Source organism: Megascapheus bottae, chromosome 2, assembly GCF_031878675.1.
Source record: "Megascapheus bottae isolate mThoBot1 chromosome 2, mThoBot2.hap1, whole genome shotgun sequence".
NCBI lineage: Eukaryota > Metazoa > Chordata > Mammalia > Rodentia > Geomyidae > Megascapheus > Megascapheus bottae.
Genome location: NC_143510.1, coordinates 53602955 through 53619201, shown reverse-complemented (window position 1 = coordinate 53619201; position 16247 = coordinate 53602955). Strand labels below are relative to the sequence as shown.

The following is a 16247-nucleotide window of genomic DNA, read 5'->3' as shown; positions in this document are numbered from 1 at the left end:
AGGGGAGGGCCATAGCCTTGAGCTGAAGAGCTCAGGGACAGCGCCTAGGCCGAGTTCAAGCCCCATAACCCACCAAAAAAAAAAAAAAAGTAAAACAAAATTAAATAACTATGGGGGGTGGGGGGGGGGGAGGGAAATGGGTACCAAGACATGTGAAAGGGTATCAATGTATGTGAATCAATGCACCTTCTATCTGGCAAATATCATGTAACCCTTTTACTAATTACAATAAAAAAAAAAAGAAAAAAAAATTAAATAGCTAGAAGCCGGGCGCTGTGGCCCAGGCCTGTAATTTAGCTACTCAGGAGGCTGAGATCTGAGGATCATGGTTCAAAGCCAGCCAGGGCATTAAAGTCGGTAAGACTTTTATCTCCAATTACCACCAGAAAACAGGAAGTGGTGCTGTGGCTCAAGGGGTAGGACGGGAGACTTGATCTGAATAGTTCAGGGACAGCACCCAGGCCCAGAGTTCAAGCCCCACAAGCGACAAATAAATAAAATAACTAGGGGAAAAAAATAGGACTGGAGATGTGACTCAAGTGATCCAGTAATAGAAAACCGGTGGAACAAGTTCCAGGTCCTGAACTGAAACCACTGTACTAAGAAAAGAAGGAAAGGAAGGAAGGAAGAAAGAAAGAAAGAAAGAAAGAAAGAAAGAAAGAAAGAAAGAAAGAAAGAAAGACCAAAGCTATGATATAGTCACTCTAGGACTACAGTGAAAGAAAAGGAAAGAAAGAAAGAGAAAAGAAAAAGAAAGCTATGATATAGTCACTCTATAACAAAATAGCTTAGTCGGGCTAATTCTCTCTCTCTCTCTCTCCCTCCCTCCCTCCCACCCACTATGTGTGTGTGTGTGTGTGTGTGTGTGTGTGTGTGTGTGTGTGTGTGTGTGTGTGTGTGTGTGTGCTGGGGTTGAACTCAGGGCCAAGTGCATTACATTAGCCTTTTTGCTCAAGGTTGGCCCTCTACCACTTGAGCCACACCTCTACTTTATTAGGCTTTTTGCAGTCAATTGGAGATAAGAGTTGTCAAGGGCTTTTCTGCCTAAGTTGGCCTTGAACAGTGATCCTTAGATCTCAGACTCCTGAGTAGCTAGGATGGCAGACTTGAGCCTGGCTACTTGTTCACTTGTAAAATCATTATAAAAGCCTTGCATTCTGAGCCAGGCGCAGTGGCTCATGCCTGTAATCCTACTACTCTCGAGGTTGAGATTTGAGGATCACTGTTCAAAGCCAGCTTGGGCATTAAAGAAAGTGAGACTCTGATCTCCAGTTAACCTCTAGAAAATGGGAAGTGGGCTGTGATTCCAGGGGTAGGGCGGTAGCCTTGAGCTGAAGAGTTCAAGGACTGCCAGGCCCAGAGTTCAAGCCCCAGGACTGACAAAAAAAGAAAAGAAAGACTTGCATTTTGTTGGGTATTAAATGAGACTTTGCATACAAACATCTCCCTCTCTCTCTCTCTCTCTCTCTCTCTCTCTCTCTCTCTCTCTCTCTCTCTCTCTCTCTCTCTCTCTCGTTCCTCATTGGGCTTGGGCTTGAACTCTGGACCTGGACACTGTCCCTGAGCTCCTTAGCTCAAGGCTAGCACTCTACCATTTTGAAGCACAATGGCACTTCTGGTTTTCTGGTGGTTAATTGGAGATAAAAATCTCACATACTTTCTTGGGCTGGCTTTGAACCTCAGTCCTCAAATCTCACCCTCTTGAGTAGCCAGGATTACAGATGTGAGCCACTGGTGCGGGCTAGTACCCCTTCTCTTGTTGCCTTTTGTTTGGGCTCTCTGGGTATCCCAGAAGTCCTTGAATTCTCTCTAGTTCCCTAGGCTGTAAATCGTTGGAACTGATCTTCCTTTTAGCCTTGCAGCATCTTGAATGAACTTTGAGGGAAAGACTAATTGACCCTCCCAGGAGATTTCCAAGCGAGTGGGTTTTTTAGAGGTTCTAATCCAATGGATCTCAGAGTTACCCAATCAAGACTTTCCTTGGTGATTCTGATGAGTGTTTTTGATAACCATTGTTGTGCATTACATAATTATTCATTCAACAGAAATATTGCTCTCCTACATCATGCCATGTATACCCTACAAGAAGGCTTCATTGATTGTTAGGACCTGAAGAGGTGAACAGGTGACAAAATTTAACAGGCAAGGTTACCTTACTCTGCTCTTAGATGTCCACATATGTAAGAAAGACAGAGGGGGAGCTGGCCTTGGAGGAGGCAGGGCTCTGAGCAGGAAGAGGAAAATCATCCATGGATTGCCTGCCTTTTATTAGAGTGGGGATAGCTCCACATATGCATGCTACTACATTGTGGGTTTACAAGAGATGAAGCCCAGGCCCAAATAGGCTAACTATCTCATTCCAGGAATTCGCACCCACCTCTTGTTCTTGGCCCTAGAAGTCCTTCCTCAGCTTTGTCTTCTTACCCACTCTCACCTCAGCATTTCTTGGATATTTCTAGCAGTAGACCCTAGGCCAGTGGACTTCTGCATTCTTATTTTTCCCATTTCGGATCCAGAACCACTGCCCATTACCCTCTCCCCTTCATTTGATCCTGTTATTTATCCAGCGCAGCTAGCCAGCAGATACTTATTTTCTCCTTACCGACCTTTCACTCCCAGGCGTGTCTGGGTCAGACCCATCTCTGACTCTGGGTCAGGCTGGAGGCTGTGGGCAAGCCCTTGGAGAGCATTACCCTCTCCCAGTGGGCATCTTGACCTGGGACTCCGAGGGAAGAAGGCTGGCTGAAGGGGAGGCATCTCTCTGTGCCTCGTCTTGTCGGCACCCCTCCCTAGCCCCAGTCAGGGGGTCGCATGGGAAGGGGGGGCTGCTGAGCTGAGAACTGCTAATGAAGCCTCAGCCAATTAACGCCCGGGCCAGAGTTGGGGGCGGATAAAATTAGCAGCCAAGGCTGCGGGAGGGAGCTGGAGGCGGGGTGGAGAGGGTGGGCAGCTGGCTGAAGGGGGCTGTTTGCCAGCGGCAAACAGCAGAGACGGGGCCCCGCCCTCCAAACCGGCACAGGTCCCCTCCCCCACCCTGTTGTCCCAATCCTCCCTCCCTTCCTCCCCCCCCCATCCGTCTGCAAACTCAGCGCCCACGAAATTAGGAAGGAAAAGGAAGATCGATGACTCCAGATGCCGCAAACACCGTTCCCCTTCCCTCCCAGCCTGGCGCTCCCAGCCCCGGGGAGCTTAGCAGGTTGTCAGCGCTCTGCCTACCCTGCCATTGCATTTTCATCCCATTCAAGGTCTTATGCCTCCTTCCCCAAGCGGTCCCAGATAGACCACGGGAAGTCCCTGCTCAGGTCTAATTTTCATCCAGGCTTGCCTCTCCTCGGGGTTAGGATCCCATTTTGCATAGCCTTCAAGGTGTTGTTTCTGTCCGTCTTTGCCTCGGTTTCCCTGTAAATCAGCAGAGAAAAGGAACCCCTGGCCCCACTCCTACCAGACAGAAGCCCACACCTGCCCCCCTCTTTGCTACAAAGGTCTCACACAGACGAGTATTGGATTTCACTTTATTTTGTTCCCTTTCCCGTCTGTTTTGGCGTTAAAAACAAAAAATCACCGAGAGGAAGCAGCTGGAGAGGGCGGGGGGAGCCGGACTGGAGGGACTGCAGGGAGGTGAGCAGAGCTGGGCTCTGAGATGGGCTGGGCTCAGGCCCCGGCAGGTGTTTTACTTCAGCCAGGTTAGAATAGCAGGCTGAGCACAGGTAGAGGGACAGGGGTGGGATGGGGCGGGGGCTTTTAGGCCTTTGTACTGGGGCGGGTGGGCGGGAGGAGTCGGAGCAGGATAAGCGCTTGGGGCGAGGGAGAGAATGTCAGAGCAGGATAGGATGCCAGGCCAGGGATCATTAAAGCTGAAAGCAAAGGGGATGCCCAGCCCAGCACAAAATGGGGAATCCAGTGTGGACACGGATTAGCTTGGGACAGCCTCCGAGTCCCGCTCATCCCGCTTATTCCGGGGCCACGGTCTTTTGTGGGAGGGCGAACCCCAGCTTCTTGGGCACTCACCATAAAGAAAAGGGGACCGACCTGGGCTGAGAGTCCGCGGAAGGCTGTGCCCCTTCGCCACACAGTAGAAGGAGTGGACACGAGCCACGGGGGGGCGATGGGGAGACAGGGAGGGGTCCCACCTAGCGAGGTAGGGACTGGTGGGGAAAGCTCAAGGCCTGGGCAAGAGGGGGCTATCCGAAGTAGGGGTGCTCGCTCTGGAAGTTATAGTCTGGGCACACCTTCTGCACCAGTTTGTAGTCAAAGCTGAGGAAGGAGACGAAGATACAGATGACTTTGAAGGGTTTGGCACAGAGCCAGGCGGCCTGGCTCTGCGTGTGCTCGGTGAAGCACACCTGAGACGGGTCGTACAGGCACGGACGGTGCTTGCGGGCTCGGTTGGTCTTCTCATACTCCACGTGGCAATTGAAAGCGCGGGATTCTTTGGCCCCGGGTACTCCTAGTGCTCCCCCGAGCGAACCTGCCAGTGCACCCCCAAGAGAACCCCCAATCCCCGGCCCCGCAGCCGCTGCCGCCATCCCCAAAGGGGGTCCCAGCCCGGGTAAAACTCCCTCCAGGGCCAGCGTAGACTGCAGAGGGTGGGGGGCAGGCCCCGGCAGCCACACGCCCCCGAACTCCACCCGCTTGGAGGGCGGCACGATACTGACACTGAGGTTGCCCAGGCTGGACGAATTGTGACGGAAATACACACTGAAGGTACCGTTTACGTGATCCACGATCTTGCCGGTCACCAGCAGCGAGAACTTGAGAGTGTGCACCCGAAAGTAAAAGTCCCCCCAGCCAAAGATCTTCTTGGCGCGGGCCGCTTTGATGGACGGCTTCCTCTTGGTGCGCGGCGCCGGCAGCTCCCCAGCCGTCCCGGCCTTGGCCAGCGCCCCCGTGTGGTTAGCGGGCCAGGCCCAGCTCCAGGCGCGGGCGGCGCCCAGGCCCTCGGGAGAGCGGGGCGCCGGGAGCTGGTGGCCCGGGGCGCCCCCTCCGGACGGGGCGGAGCGCAACTCCAGGTACTGTGATCTTCCGGACTCCGTTAGTTGGCCACCGACAGCCTATGTGGACAGAGGGACAGGGAAGAAAGAGAGAGACGCTGGAGGGGCCAGCCCGGACGCCCCCTCCCCGAGTCCCCGCCAGTAAGAGACCCTCTAGACGGCTGCCGGGGAACCCCGTGGGAAGGCGCGGTCTGCAGCCGGCACTGGAGCGGACCTGCAGCTCTGCCACTCGTGCAAGCTCTGGTTGACCCTGGCCGAGTCACTTCATCTCTCAGGACCTCAGTTGCGACACCTGCGAAATGGCCCGCGAATTTTGCATTTTCATAGACCTCGGGTTTGGGCCCCAAAGCCCAAGCCAGGGTGGCTGTGGCCGAGCGGAGGAGGCGCGCCCCCGCTTCCTCTTCCCTCGTCCCGCCCGGTAAGGGGGCGGGAAGGCTCCATGTACTGGACAAAGCCGTGTTCGACTCTGCCGAGACTCGAACCCCCATCTCATCCTTAGCTGCGATTGATTGTTCTTCTGGGGAAGCGCCGCAGAGACCCAGCTGAACTGGGGAGCAGAGTGCAGGCCGTGGGTTGAGACCTGGGGCACCCCTCCCTGGACCCCAATATCCCTGCTGCAGTGCGGCCCTTCCCTGAGCTCCGAGGGGCCCCTGAGGAGCCGCCCCGCCCGCCCCACCGTCTCCTAGTGTCTCAGGTGGCGGCGGATGGGGAGACAGCGCGGACGCGAGTACAAGATGGATCGAGAGGCGGGAGCAGCCGGGCCAGGCCCGGGCCATCAATTATCTGGGGGACGGAGGGGGGTGGTGGCCGGGAGTGAAGGAGACTGGGAGAGCGCGCGAAAGGAAGAAATATGGAGATGCTGCTGGAGTAGGGAGCGGGAGGGAGCGGAGCGGAGCGTGTCACAGTGTGTCAGTCAGCTTGTGCTAGCCGCTGTTCCGTGTGGCCCTGGCGGCGTACAGGTCTTGTGGGAGAGGCAGTTCTGTGCGTGTCAGTCTGGGGTGCTTGTGTTTTCTGTTAACTTGGAATGGTGTGTGTCTGTCTTCATGGAGTCCCGCTATATCTTGTGTCTGGTGTAGCAAATACACAGATGTCAGCCTGTGATGATTGTGTGTGTGGCTAGATGTATGCTTATGCATGTGCGCATGCACTTGTGCGTGTCTGCATATCGGTGGTGTGTGTCTGTGGTGGCTGTGTGGGAGCATGCCATGTGTCTGTGTGTTCATCTGAGTGAGGCTGGGTGTCATTTGTGGTAGCTGTGACTAGGTGGTTGTGTGCCTGTCTAGAGGTATCACTTTTCCTTTGTGAGTCCCCATCATCATTGTCATCCACTGTCCATATATCAGGCTTTTTCTAAAGTGGGTGTATCCACAGTAACAGAACAAGTGTGCTCTGTTCCCACAGGAGTGTGTGTGTGTGTGTGTGTGTGTGTGTGTGTGTGTGTGTGTGTGTGAATGGTCTCTGGGGAGTCCATTCTGCCCTGTAGGTTGAGCTTTGGATAGATGAGAGGTCTGGCAGCCTGGGTGCTCCCTCTGCACCTCCCTCCACTGTTTGTGCTTCCCCTGTGTTCACAGGCTGTGGGACTCAACTGCAGAGCCAAGCTACTGGGCTAGAATCTCTACCGCCTGGGCCGGGTCCCTGCAGCGCCGCGATCCTGGGTTATTAATGCGGCCGCCACCCGCTCATCATACATATTTATTGCCCCCCTCTTCCCTCCTCCCATCCAGTCCTCCTCTCAGCCCAGGTGAGGGAGGTGGGGATGGCAAGAGTGATTGAGTCTGACAGACAAGCTTGAGCTGACATCTAACACTGGGGAGGGTGGGCCTGAATACAGTTGGAGGAAAAGGTAGCAGGGAACAGGGCGTGGGAGAAGGGATCCCAGGCAGGTGCAGAGCTCAGGAAGGACACTGGACAAGGAAGGGGCAAGGCTTTAGAAGCTAAAAGGTCTGGTTGTTAAACTGTGACCTCTAACCTCCCTACTCTAGATGGAGCCCCTCTCTTTCTGGGAAAAAGTAGTGGAACCTGGCTTCTGCCTGTCACCTCTCACCTAGACCCCCAATGCCTCCAAGCTACTACTTTCCAGCCCATCCTCACGACCCCTAAGTTTTACACCCAGCCTAGCACCTGGCCGGGGCTGGTCAGCCCACGGACTCCTCAGAGGTCAGGACTGTGAAAGAAATGGGGCTTGGCAGGACAGAAAGAGGTGCCAGGACAACCCCTACCCCACCCCTACCCCACCCCTGATCCCAGACAAATTGCTGTCTCTGCTTCTGTGATCCTGGCAAATCCCTGGGTTTGGACACTTGCCTCCCCCCACCCAGCTACTGGAGACAACGAAGATAAAAGAGAAGAGTTGGGGGAGGCGACCTTGGGGGTAGCACTCAGGCAGGGAGGGGTGAGACTCTTCGAGGAAACGAGCCGAGAAATGGGAACATGGAATAAAATAAAATAAAATCCTCCCTCTGGCTTCCTTGATCGCTCTCTCTCCTCTCTCTCTCTCTCTCTCCCTCCCCCTTCCTCCCTCCCTCCCTCCCTCTGTCCTTCCCTCCCTCCCTCTCTTGCTCTACCTCTTTTGCCATTTTCTCTCTCTCTGCTTCTCTCTTTCATTACCCCCCCACACACATACTTTTCTCCATCTCTTTCTGTCTCTAATTTCCAGCCTCCAGGATTGTTTTTCCCTTTTATGTCTGTTTCTCTAAGGTGGCTCTCTCCCTCTGTCCTTCAGGTAGTCTTGTCTCCAGGGGTGTGGGTGGGGGAGAAGGTAAGGGAGCTCTTCTTTGCAGAAAGCAATCCTCCCCCCTCCCCACATTGCTGAGGGTTGGAGCAGGGTGTTGTCCGAGGAGGGGTCCCCTCGCCTCAGAGCTGGTTTAATTAAGCTAATTGGGCGCAGTGACATTTGCGAAGGGGAGAGGCTAGCTCAGCTGGCTGTCAGAGGAGGGCGGAGGTGTATGGTGGTTGCGAGGGGGGGCTTAGGCAGGCTCCTCCAGGCCCAAACAGGCAGGAAGCTGAGTGCTTTGTCCCCAAGGCAGCAGGCCCACGCACCTGAGGGGAGTTGAGGCCACCTCTTACTGCCAAACAAACTCCACTGAGGAGAGGAGGTGAAGGCTCTTTGGGAATGGGACTGCTGGGAATAGTGGGTGGGGGGAGGCTCCAGCTGTCTGCCCCCCAGCCGCATTGCAGGGTGCACTTGCCCAGAGCTCCCAGACTAGTTGATTGCTTCTCTCCTGCTGTAGGTCAGGTAGAGTGCTCAGGTTGGCTAGGGGAGGGGACAGTTTAGGCCTGGGTTGGGGAAGGGAGAAAATACTGATATACTGATATCCTGAAAGAAGCCAAGAGGACACTGCAGTCAGGATGAGGTGAAGTCTGGCAACCAAGGATAGAGATGGGGATGAGGACAGAAGTGGGTGGACAGGATGTGCTGAGGTGAGGCCTGGGACAAAAATGGAGGGGATTGGGATTGGGAACTGGGTAGGCAGAGGCATGGGGCTAAGAGATAATGAAGCAAGGGTAGGGACAGAGGGGAGATTAGAAATGGTGGACAGGCAGTAGGCACTGAGACACAGATGCTGATGAGGAAGGGACTAGAAGAATGAAGATGGGAGCGAGAAAAATGGAGCTAAACTGGGCTAGGAGTAGTGGGTGAGGAATGGGCAGTGTGGAGAAGACAGGAATGAAGACAGGGACTGGGAGATGGTAATGGACATCGGATGGGGCAGAACAGAAATGGAGGAAGAAGGATGGGCAGAAACAGGGTGATGATGGAAGTACAGAACCAGAAGATGGGGACGGAGGAAGCCAGTGAGGATGGGGTCAGGGAATGGGGGACAAGGAAGGGACTTGGGTAGAGGGTAAGTGTGAGAGACAGGCCCGAGGGAAAGGCTGCGCAACAGAAAGGTCAAGCTTGGGAGGGGATCAGGCATGTGTAGGTAAAGGTACCTTAGTGTAGACCCTACTACAGGCATGCAGAGGTGGGGGGGGCTCCTGGTAGCCTGGGCTCTGCCCTTGGGCCTGGCGGCCCCTCCTCCTCAGCCCCGCCTGCCAGCCTGCTGGCGGCCTGCCGTGCAAGGCTCACCGTTATCTGAATTTTGATTTTATTTTATTTTATTTTATTTCCCTGCTTCCTAGAGCCGGCGCAGTCCCCCCGGGAACGGCTGCCCCCCGCCCCCCGCCCCTCGCCTCACTTTATTATTGCAATAAATGTGCCTATAAAGGCGCCAGCTCCAGGGCGCGGCGGTGGTTGGGGGGGGACCGTGGAGCGGAGATGTAATTTCCCGAAGCTGGAGCCGGAGGGGGAGTGGGCGGGGTGGAGGTGGAGGAGGGGCAGGCGGGGGGGGGGGGGGAGGGGAGGGGGGAATCTCCAATTTCCAGCGCTCAAGGCCACACTCACTGCTCTCTATCCCCCTACCCCTTTTCCTGTCTCTACCACAAAATTTGCAACTCCCTCTTGCCCTAAGACCAACCCTCCAACCTCTGGTTATCTACCCAGTGCCTCTCATTCACATCCACCTTTAGTAAACTGGGGCTGGGCCCAAAGTTCCCATCTCCCTGTCAATTACTCACTGCTGACTATGAGCCTTACCTGGTGGTTTTCAAGGATTGTCTTTCCTCTCCCCAATTACCGGGTCCCGGATTCCTGTAACCCTTCTTGGCCTTACATCTTCACCAGTCCCCCCTTCTAGATCTCTAGTGCTTCACCCACCCCACCCTCTAAATTCTTTCCAAAAATGCCTCTCCCTTTCAAAATGAGGGGTTTTAGCTGCAGGCTCAGGCCCTAGGGAATTGTCACAGTAGCCACCCCTCCCCTTCCCTGGCCCAGCTGCAGCCTCTGATTACCCCCAAATCCTCACCAGCATCTCTGGGTCCTAGCCCAGGTTGTGCGTGCCTAAGTGACCCAGCCAGAGATTAGCTGGGGGGGAGGGGGGCTTGAGAAGGGTAAGAAGGTGGGAGGCAGTGGCTGGTTAGAGTTAACCACTAGGAGACTGCACCTAATCCTTCCCTGAGGCAGGATGGAGATGAAAGGTCCCAAGAGGCCGGGTCCCTTCCCTCCCCCAGCTAATTAGTAATTAGTGATTAGTGATTAGTGACTATTGATTGCCTGCTGCTTCTCCCCATAGGCACCTGATTTGGCAAAGGGCGAGGGAGACAGAGGGAAAGACTTAGGCCAGTATTAGAAAAATCCTGAAAGCTTGGCTGGCTCAGAGGGCAGAACCCCAAGGGCAGTGGAAACCAAGAGTTCTGCCCCTGGGAAGAGACCAGGATCCTAGAGCAAGGAAGAGGTTGGAGATGAAGGCTGGTCTGGTAGCATTGATGGTTAAGGCTTCTCAAAGGGCTGCTCTGTAAAGTGTCACCGCAAACCTCTCACCTAGAGTCAGCCTTGCCTTTTGCCCACTCTCATGCTGGCACAGAGACATCCTTGAGTACTCACACCCAGACGCGCGCGCACACACACACACACACACACACACACACACACACACACACACACACTGGCCACATTCAGATATATAAACACATCTGGAGGCTTACAACCCCATGCCCACACTCACAGACTCACATGCAGATGACATCTTTGCCCCTCCACATAAGTGCACCAAAGACCCTGAGGTACTTATGAGCACCCACCCTACTCACAAGTGTACACACACGCACAGAGAGATATTTGGGTACACAATTATGTCTCTTTCTGACTTCTCCACGCACAGTTTTATGTAGTCACTCAATCCACAGTGTGTGCACACACATCACACATAAACACAGATTCTCACACGCACACAAGCTGGACTAAATGGCAGATAAGCTCGCTCCTGCTGGCTTCAACACGGAAGCCCCACAGCTGCAGCTCAAACACATTCAGATAGATCCCATCGCTCATATCCTCATGCTCACTCTCCCTCAAGTCTCTGCCAGATGTTTCATTCCCCTTCAGGGGGCAAAGGAAATTAAACCAGATCTGTCCACAGGGGAGTTTATTTGGGATGTGTGTGTGTGTGTGTGTGTGTGTGTGTGTGTGTGTGTGTGTGTAAGAATGGAGAGGGAGGGGGGAAAGGAAGGAGGAGTAGGGAAGATTCTTGACCTCAGGCCTTCACATGTGGTGGTGGTAGGCCTGACCCCCTCCCACAGTCCTTTCAGGGTAGAGCTGGGCAGCAAGTCCAAAAGAAGCTTCTGCCAGTGGAAGCCATTTCCATGAAGGGTCCCTTCTGCCCACCTCCCAGCCCCTCAAGGTCACTAGGCAGTCTGGGAGAAGCAGGAGCTCTATCTTATAGCTAGCTTGCTTGGGCAGCCTCCGCCCAGCTAGAGTGTCAGAGGACAACTGGGCTGGCCAGGGGGAGAGGGAAGGTTGGGGCAGGCACTATGTCTCTTCCAGATTCAGCAGAGGGAGATGGAGGCACAAGAAACGAAGGCTTCAAGAGCCACTTCCAGATGAGATAGGTCACCATTGAGGTGCAGGGAACAGGGAAGTCAGGGGCAAAGGAGACTAATGGGTGTGTGTGTGGGGGTAGAGCCCAGGCCCCCCTTGTGGGGTACATACATACTGGGGCACCTGCAGATGATTACACTATGAAGCCAGCTCTGGCACTCACCCACGCAAAGCCAACACCTCCAGGGCACATGAGCACACATATGCACCCTGTGCCCCACGCTAAACTCCCGAGCTTGGCTTCCTTGGACACGTGTGTGGGCACACGGGTGCTCACACTGAACTACATGCTCCTTATGAGCACACAGAAGCACAACGTGTACATGGAGCTGAAGCTTCGGGATCAAGAGGTGCGCAGGATCAAGTCTGGGCCCCTTAGCTTCTGGTCCTCACCCAGGAACCTCAGGGAAAGAGGCCGAAAGGGGCAGGGACGAGGGAGGAGAGACTCCCCTAGCAGACTACACCTTCCATCAGCGGGGCTCCAGAGGGGGTGTGTCAGCGAGGTTGTGCAGGTTGTCTCCGCGGGAAATGTGATGGGAGATTGTAGCCAAGTTCAGCCGAGTCTGTGTGGGTCCGTGTGTGTGTGTGTGTGTGTGTGTGTGTGTGTGTGTGTGTGTGTGTGTGTGTGTGCGCGCGCGCGCGCGCGAGCGCGTGAGTGTATCCCCGCCGTGTATGTTCTGAACACAGCCTGCCTGGCATGGTGACAAGTGAAGAGACGGGAAATGGCAAGGCGGAGGTGAGGGGTAGAAGGACAGACAGCGAGGAAGGCGAGTGGGGTTGGCGCGGAAAGGCAAGGCTGACACCCTGCTGGCTTGTCTGTCTGTCTCGCACTCCCGCTCTGTCTGGCGCACTCGCGGGTCGCGCTTCGTCTCCTCCCCCGCTGCTCCTGAAGCCGGATCTGAGCTGGGGCTCCACCCGGCACCCCATTCTTCAACCCCTAGCCAACTTGCATTGGAGGAGTGCCCGTCCTGAAGCAGGCAGTCTGTCTGTCCTCGTCCCCTACGCCGCGTAAAGTTGGGACGCTTGGAGCTAGGGGCGGGTCTGGCGCGCGAGCCCCTCGCACTCCGGGACCCTCGCGCTCGCGCCTCCACCCTGCCACCCTTACCTTCCTAAAGAGCCACGGGCCAAACAGCAAGAAGAACCATTCCGGGAGCAGCCGCATCTTCCCCGGGGCGGCCGTGAGGATCGGGCAGGGCGGATCCTGGAGCGGGCCGGGCCGGGCCGGGCTCAAGGCGCGGGTCTCCCGGCTGCCGATCGGCGGGGTGCCTGCCGGAGCGGCGGGAGCAGGCGGCGCGGCCCGCGGACTGAGCGAGAGGAGCGGAGCGCGGCGCTGGGGGCGGGGCGCGGGCGGGGGAGAAAGTTGGGTCTGACTCGGGCGGGCGGGCGGGGGGGGGGCGGGGCTCCGCGGAGCTCCAATCCCGGCCGCGCCCCGCGCGCCCCTCCCGCACCGCGGGGGCACCGAAGGTGACTTTCAGCCGACACGCCCCAGACACGCCCCTGGCCCAGGTGTGAAGCGGAGAGGGCTGCGGGGCTCCGGCGCGACGCGGGGCCGAGGCTTGGTCTGTGCACCGCGGACGAGTGGGACAGGACGTGAGCTCGAGGCTCCAAGGCTGCGTGCGTGAAGGGGCGCGGTGGAGCAGGAGCCCGGCCAAGCTCAGTGGCGCCCTAGGGCCAGGGTCCCTCAGTGCGCTGGGCCCTTTCTTTGCTTCAGGCCAAGGTGGGTCCCAGGGCAAGAGCCGAGGTGAGGACGGGCGGGGCCTCGGGCGACTGCCACCGCGCGGCGCTGACGGGGATGGATGGGCGCCCCGCGGCTCATTCGGCCGGGAGATGAGAATCATTGATCACGGACGGAAACCCCATCACGTCTGTCAATAGAACTGACAAACGGCGCCTGCTGCCCTCTCCCCTAATTCATGGCACCTCTGGCATGTCAAGACCCCTCGGTCAGACCGACCAGAACACCTTTGCCCCACGTCCCCTTACTGCTGACCCCTGTGGGGTTCGAGGCCCGGTGTGGGGGTGGGGCGGGAAGTCTCTCACAGTGCCACCTGCCCAGCATCTTGGTGCAATCTTTCTTCCTTCCCTCCCACTTTCACCACCAGCTCTTCTTGATCCTTGTCCCCTTCCCTGTCTGCCTCTGTCCTTGTCTGGGTCCGCAGCTCCAGTCCTGTCTCAGTTCCTATCCGAGAGGCTGTTCTTCATCAGCTCCCTCCTCCCGCTAGTCTCCTCTTCCCTATCTGGGGAGTCTTCAACTGTCAGCTGTTGCTACGCATTGAGTGATGCTGAGGCTAAGGTTGTGGCACGACCAACACCTAGACAGCAAGAGATAGTGACAAGCAGAGATAGGGAGAAAACCCACACCCTAAGACACAAACCCACACCTACCTCCAGGCACACCCACACTCACAGATCCTGGTGGCACAGGAGATGCTGAACACATGCAAGGCAAAATACACTCACACAGACCAGCATGCAGAGACAAGTGCACACACACAAACACATACACACACGCACACGCACACACACACACACACAAGTGGACATGCTTGGTTTACACATGCCCAACAGCACACTGGCAGAGTCTACAAGTGCATGCTTGCACACCCAGACTAGCATATCCAGCCAGTACTCTTCCACCTTGACACACACACACACACGTGTATACTGGCATTAGCACTGGCGATCTAAAAGACAAAAACCATATGCAAAGAAAGATACCTTTGAGGTGCGACGGGCCAAAAAAAATGGGAGGGGTCAGAGAAAAGACATGGACACAGGCAGACACAGACACCCAAAGAGACAGAAGACAGAAGGCTGGGACTTGGATGCACTTAGGGCAGAGAAGAGACAGGCAGGAAGGGTCCTAAGTATGCAGGCTAGAAGGCTCCAACCAGAATCCTGGTGCCTGGGCTCAAGCACGGAGCAGGTGACTGTAGTGGTCACCCCTAGATCTGTCCAGGGCAGAAGTCCATCACCAAGGTCCTGATCTTTAAGAAGGTCTGACCCAGTGCTAGTCTCAGCTCACCTTGTTTTGCATCCAGTTCCACATGTATGCAACACACACACACACACACACACACACACACACACACACTGTCTCCTATCTTGGAATCTCCACCTCTGATTCCATCTGCATCTCTGCCTTGACCCTGTCCAGTCTCTTTGTGGTCCCTTGGACCTCCTCCTGTCTTGTTGGATTGTTTGGGATGCTGCCCTCTGCTGGACTTTTCCCTCATCACTCCTGGCCAGCAAGAGGATGATAACCGAAAGGGTGTCCTTCCAGGCCATAGCTGGGGCCCATCCTGCTCTACTCAGGATCTTGAGGTGACAAGCAGAAAATCAGTGGCTCCCCAGGGGCGCCAGATGCACTGGCTGGCAGAGAGAGAGGTAGGAGTGGAACCACTGGTGGTGGGAAACAGGCAGGCATTGGGGAGAAGGGAGAGGAGTTAGGCAGCAGTGTGATGGAGTTGTGGCAAAATAGCCCCAGGGAAGGAAGTGAGGGACTAGGCTGGGGGCCTCTGGCAGGTACATAATTAGTGTGTTGAGGAGGGGTCTCTAGCTACCCTTCAGAATGAGCACATTACAGGAGAGCAGACACCACCTGGTGGCCAAATGGAGCACAACGCCTTTCACTCAGCAAGCAACAAGGACACACTGGTTTTTTTTGGTTTTCTCTCCTATCAGGATTGCTCAGCACAGGGGGTTAGGATATTTTCAGTGGCCAGAACTACAGGAGAATTTAGAACTTTCTTGGAGGGTGAAGCTGGAGATGGGATTCAGGGATAAGAAAGAGGGGGGGAGCCGGACATGGTGGCTCGTGCTGGTTACCCTAGCTACTCAGGAGGCTGAAATCTGAGGATCAAAGTTCAAAGCCAGCCCAGGCACAAAAGGTCCTGAGACTCTTATCTCCAACTATTCCCTAGAAAACGGGACTTGGGGCTTGGCTCAAGGGTAGAGCAGTAGCCTTGAGCTGAAGAGCTCAGGGACAGTGCCCAGGCCCAGGGGTGGGGTGGTAGCCTTGAGCTGAAGAGCTCAGGGACAACACCCAGGTGAGTTCAAACCCTATGATCCACAAAAAGGAAAAAAAGAAAAAGAAAAGAAAAAGAAAGAGGGGGAGGACTTGTTTCTAAAGGTTTCTAGATCTATACGTTTACCCAAGAAAGGAGGAAGCCAGAAAAAAATATACTGGGGAAGTTGAACTATGGAGTGAGGGAGAATGAACGGCAGCCACAGCCTTTTGGGAGCTTGATGAGAAATCTTCATCCTCTTTGGGCTCATATTCACCCTTGTGGGGAGAGTGGGCTTCTAGCGCTCTTTAAGTCCTGGATAGTGAAAAGCAGTGGGACCTGCAAGAGATCCCCTCTCTGGCAGGAGTTAGTAGACCTGGGACAACTTGCACAGTCTCAGTCTTTTTCTGTCAGCTCCTGCAAGTGTCTGAAATGGCTGGTGAGCTGGATTGGTGGGAATAGTAGGCCTGGCAAACTGGTCTTCCTAGTTTTTCTTCACCACAAGTAGCTCCCTACCCAATAAATCAAGATTTTTTTTTTTTTACTCTTGGCATGATTCATTTCAATGATGTGAGATATCAACTTTTCAGGACTTGGGCAGGCAGAGAAAGCCATAGGGGACCATTGTGAAGGCCTGGAAAACCTTTGTGACCCAAGGTATCATTTCTCCAGGTGGGATTTCTCACTGTAGGAGACTGGGACAGGAGGGGCGGTGGTATTCAATAGAAGTATGATGCAGACCTCCAAGTTAGTATCCTAGAGCCAGAGGGAACAGAAGATCCAAAGAGGTGAAGTCATTTGCACTAGGTCTTCAGGAGAAACAGGTTTTCCCTA

The 16247-nt window shown here is 55.3% G+C and overlaps 1 protein-coding gene across 1 annotated transcript; it reads right to left on the bottom strand.

The window, feature by feature from the left end:
* Positions 1–3498: 3498 nt before the first annotated feature.
* On the bottom strand, positions 3499–12568 carry Nxph4 (neurexophilin 4). The gene is made up of 2 exons (XM_090356799.1): positions 12512–12568; positions 3499–5051 (listed from the first exon to the last, which is right to left on the bottom strand). Exons 1-2 carry the CDS (start codon positions 12566–12568, stop codon positions 4182–4184), a joined length of 927 nt encoding a protein of 308 aa, XP_090212925.1. The 3' UTR covers positions 3499–4181.
* Positions 12569–16247: the final 3679 nt, after the last annotated feature.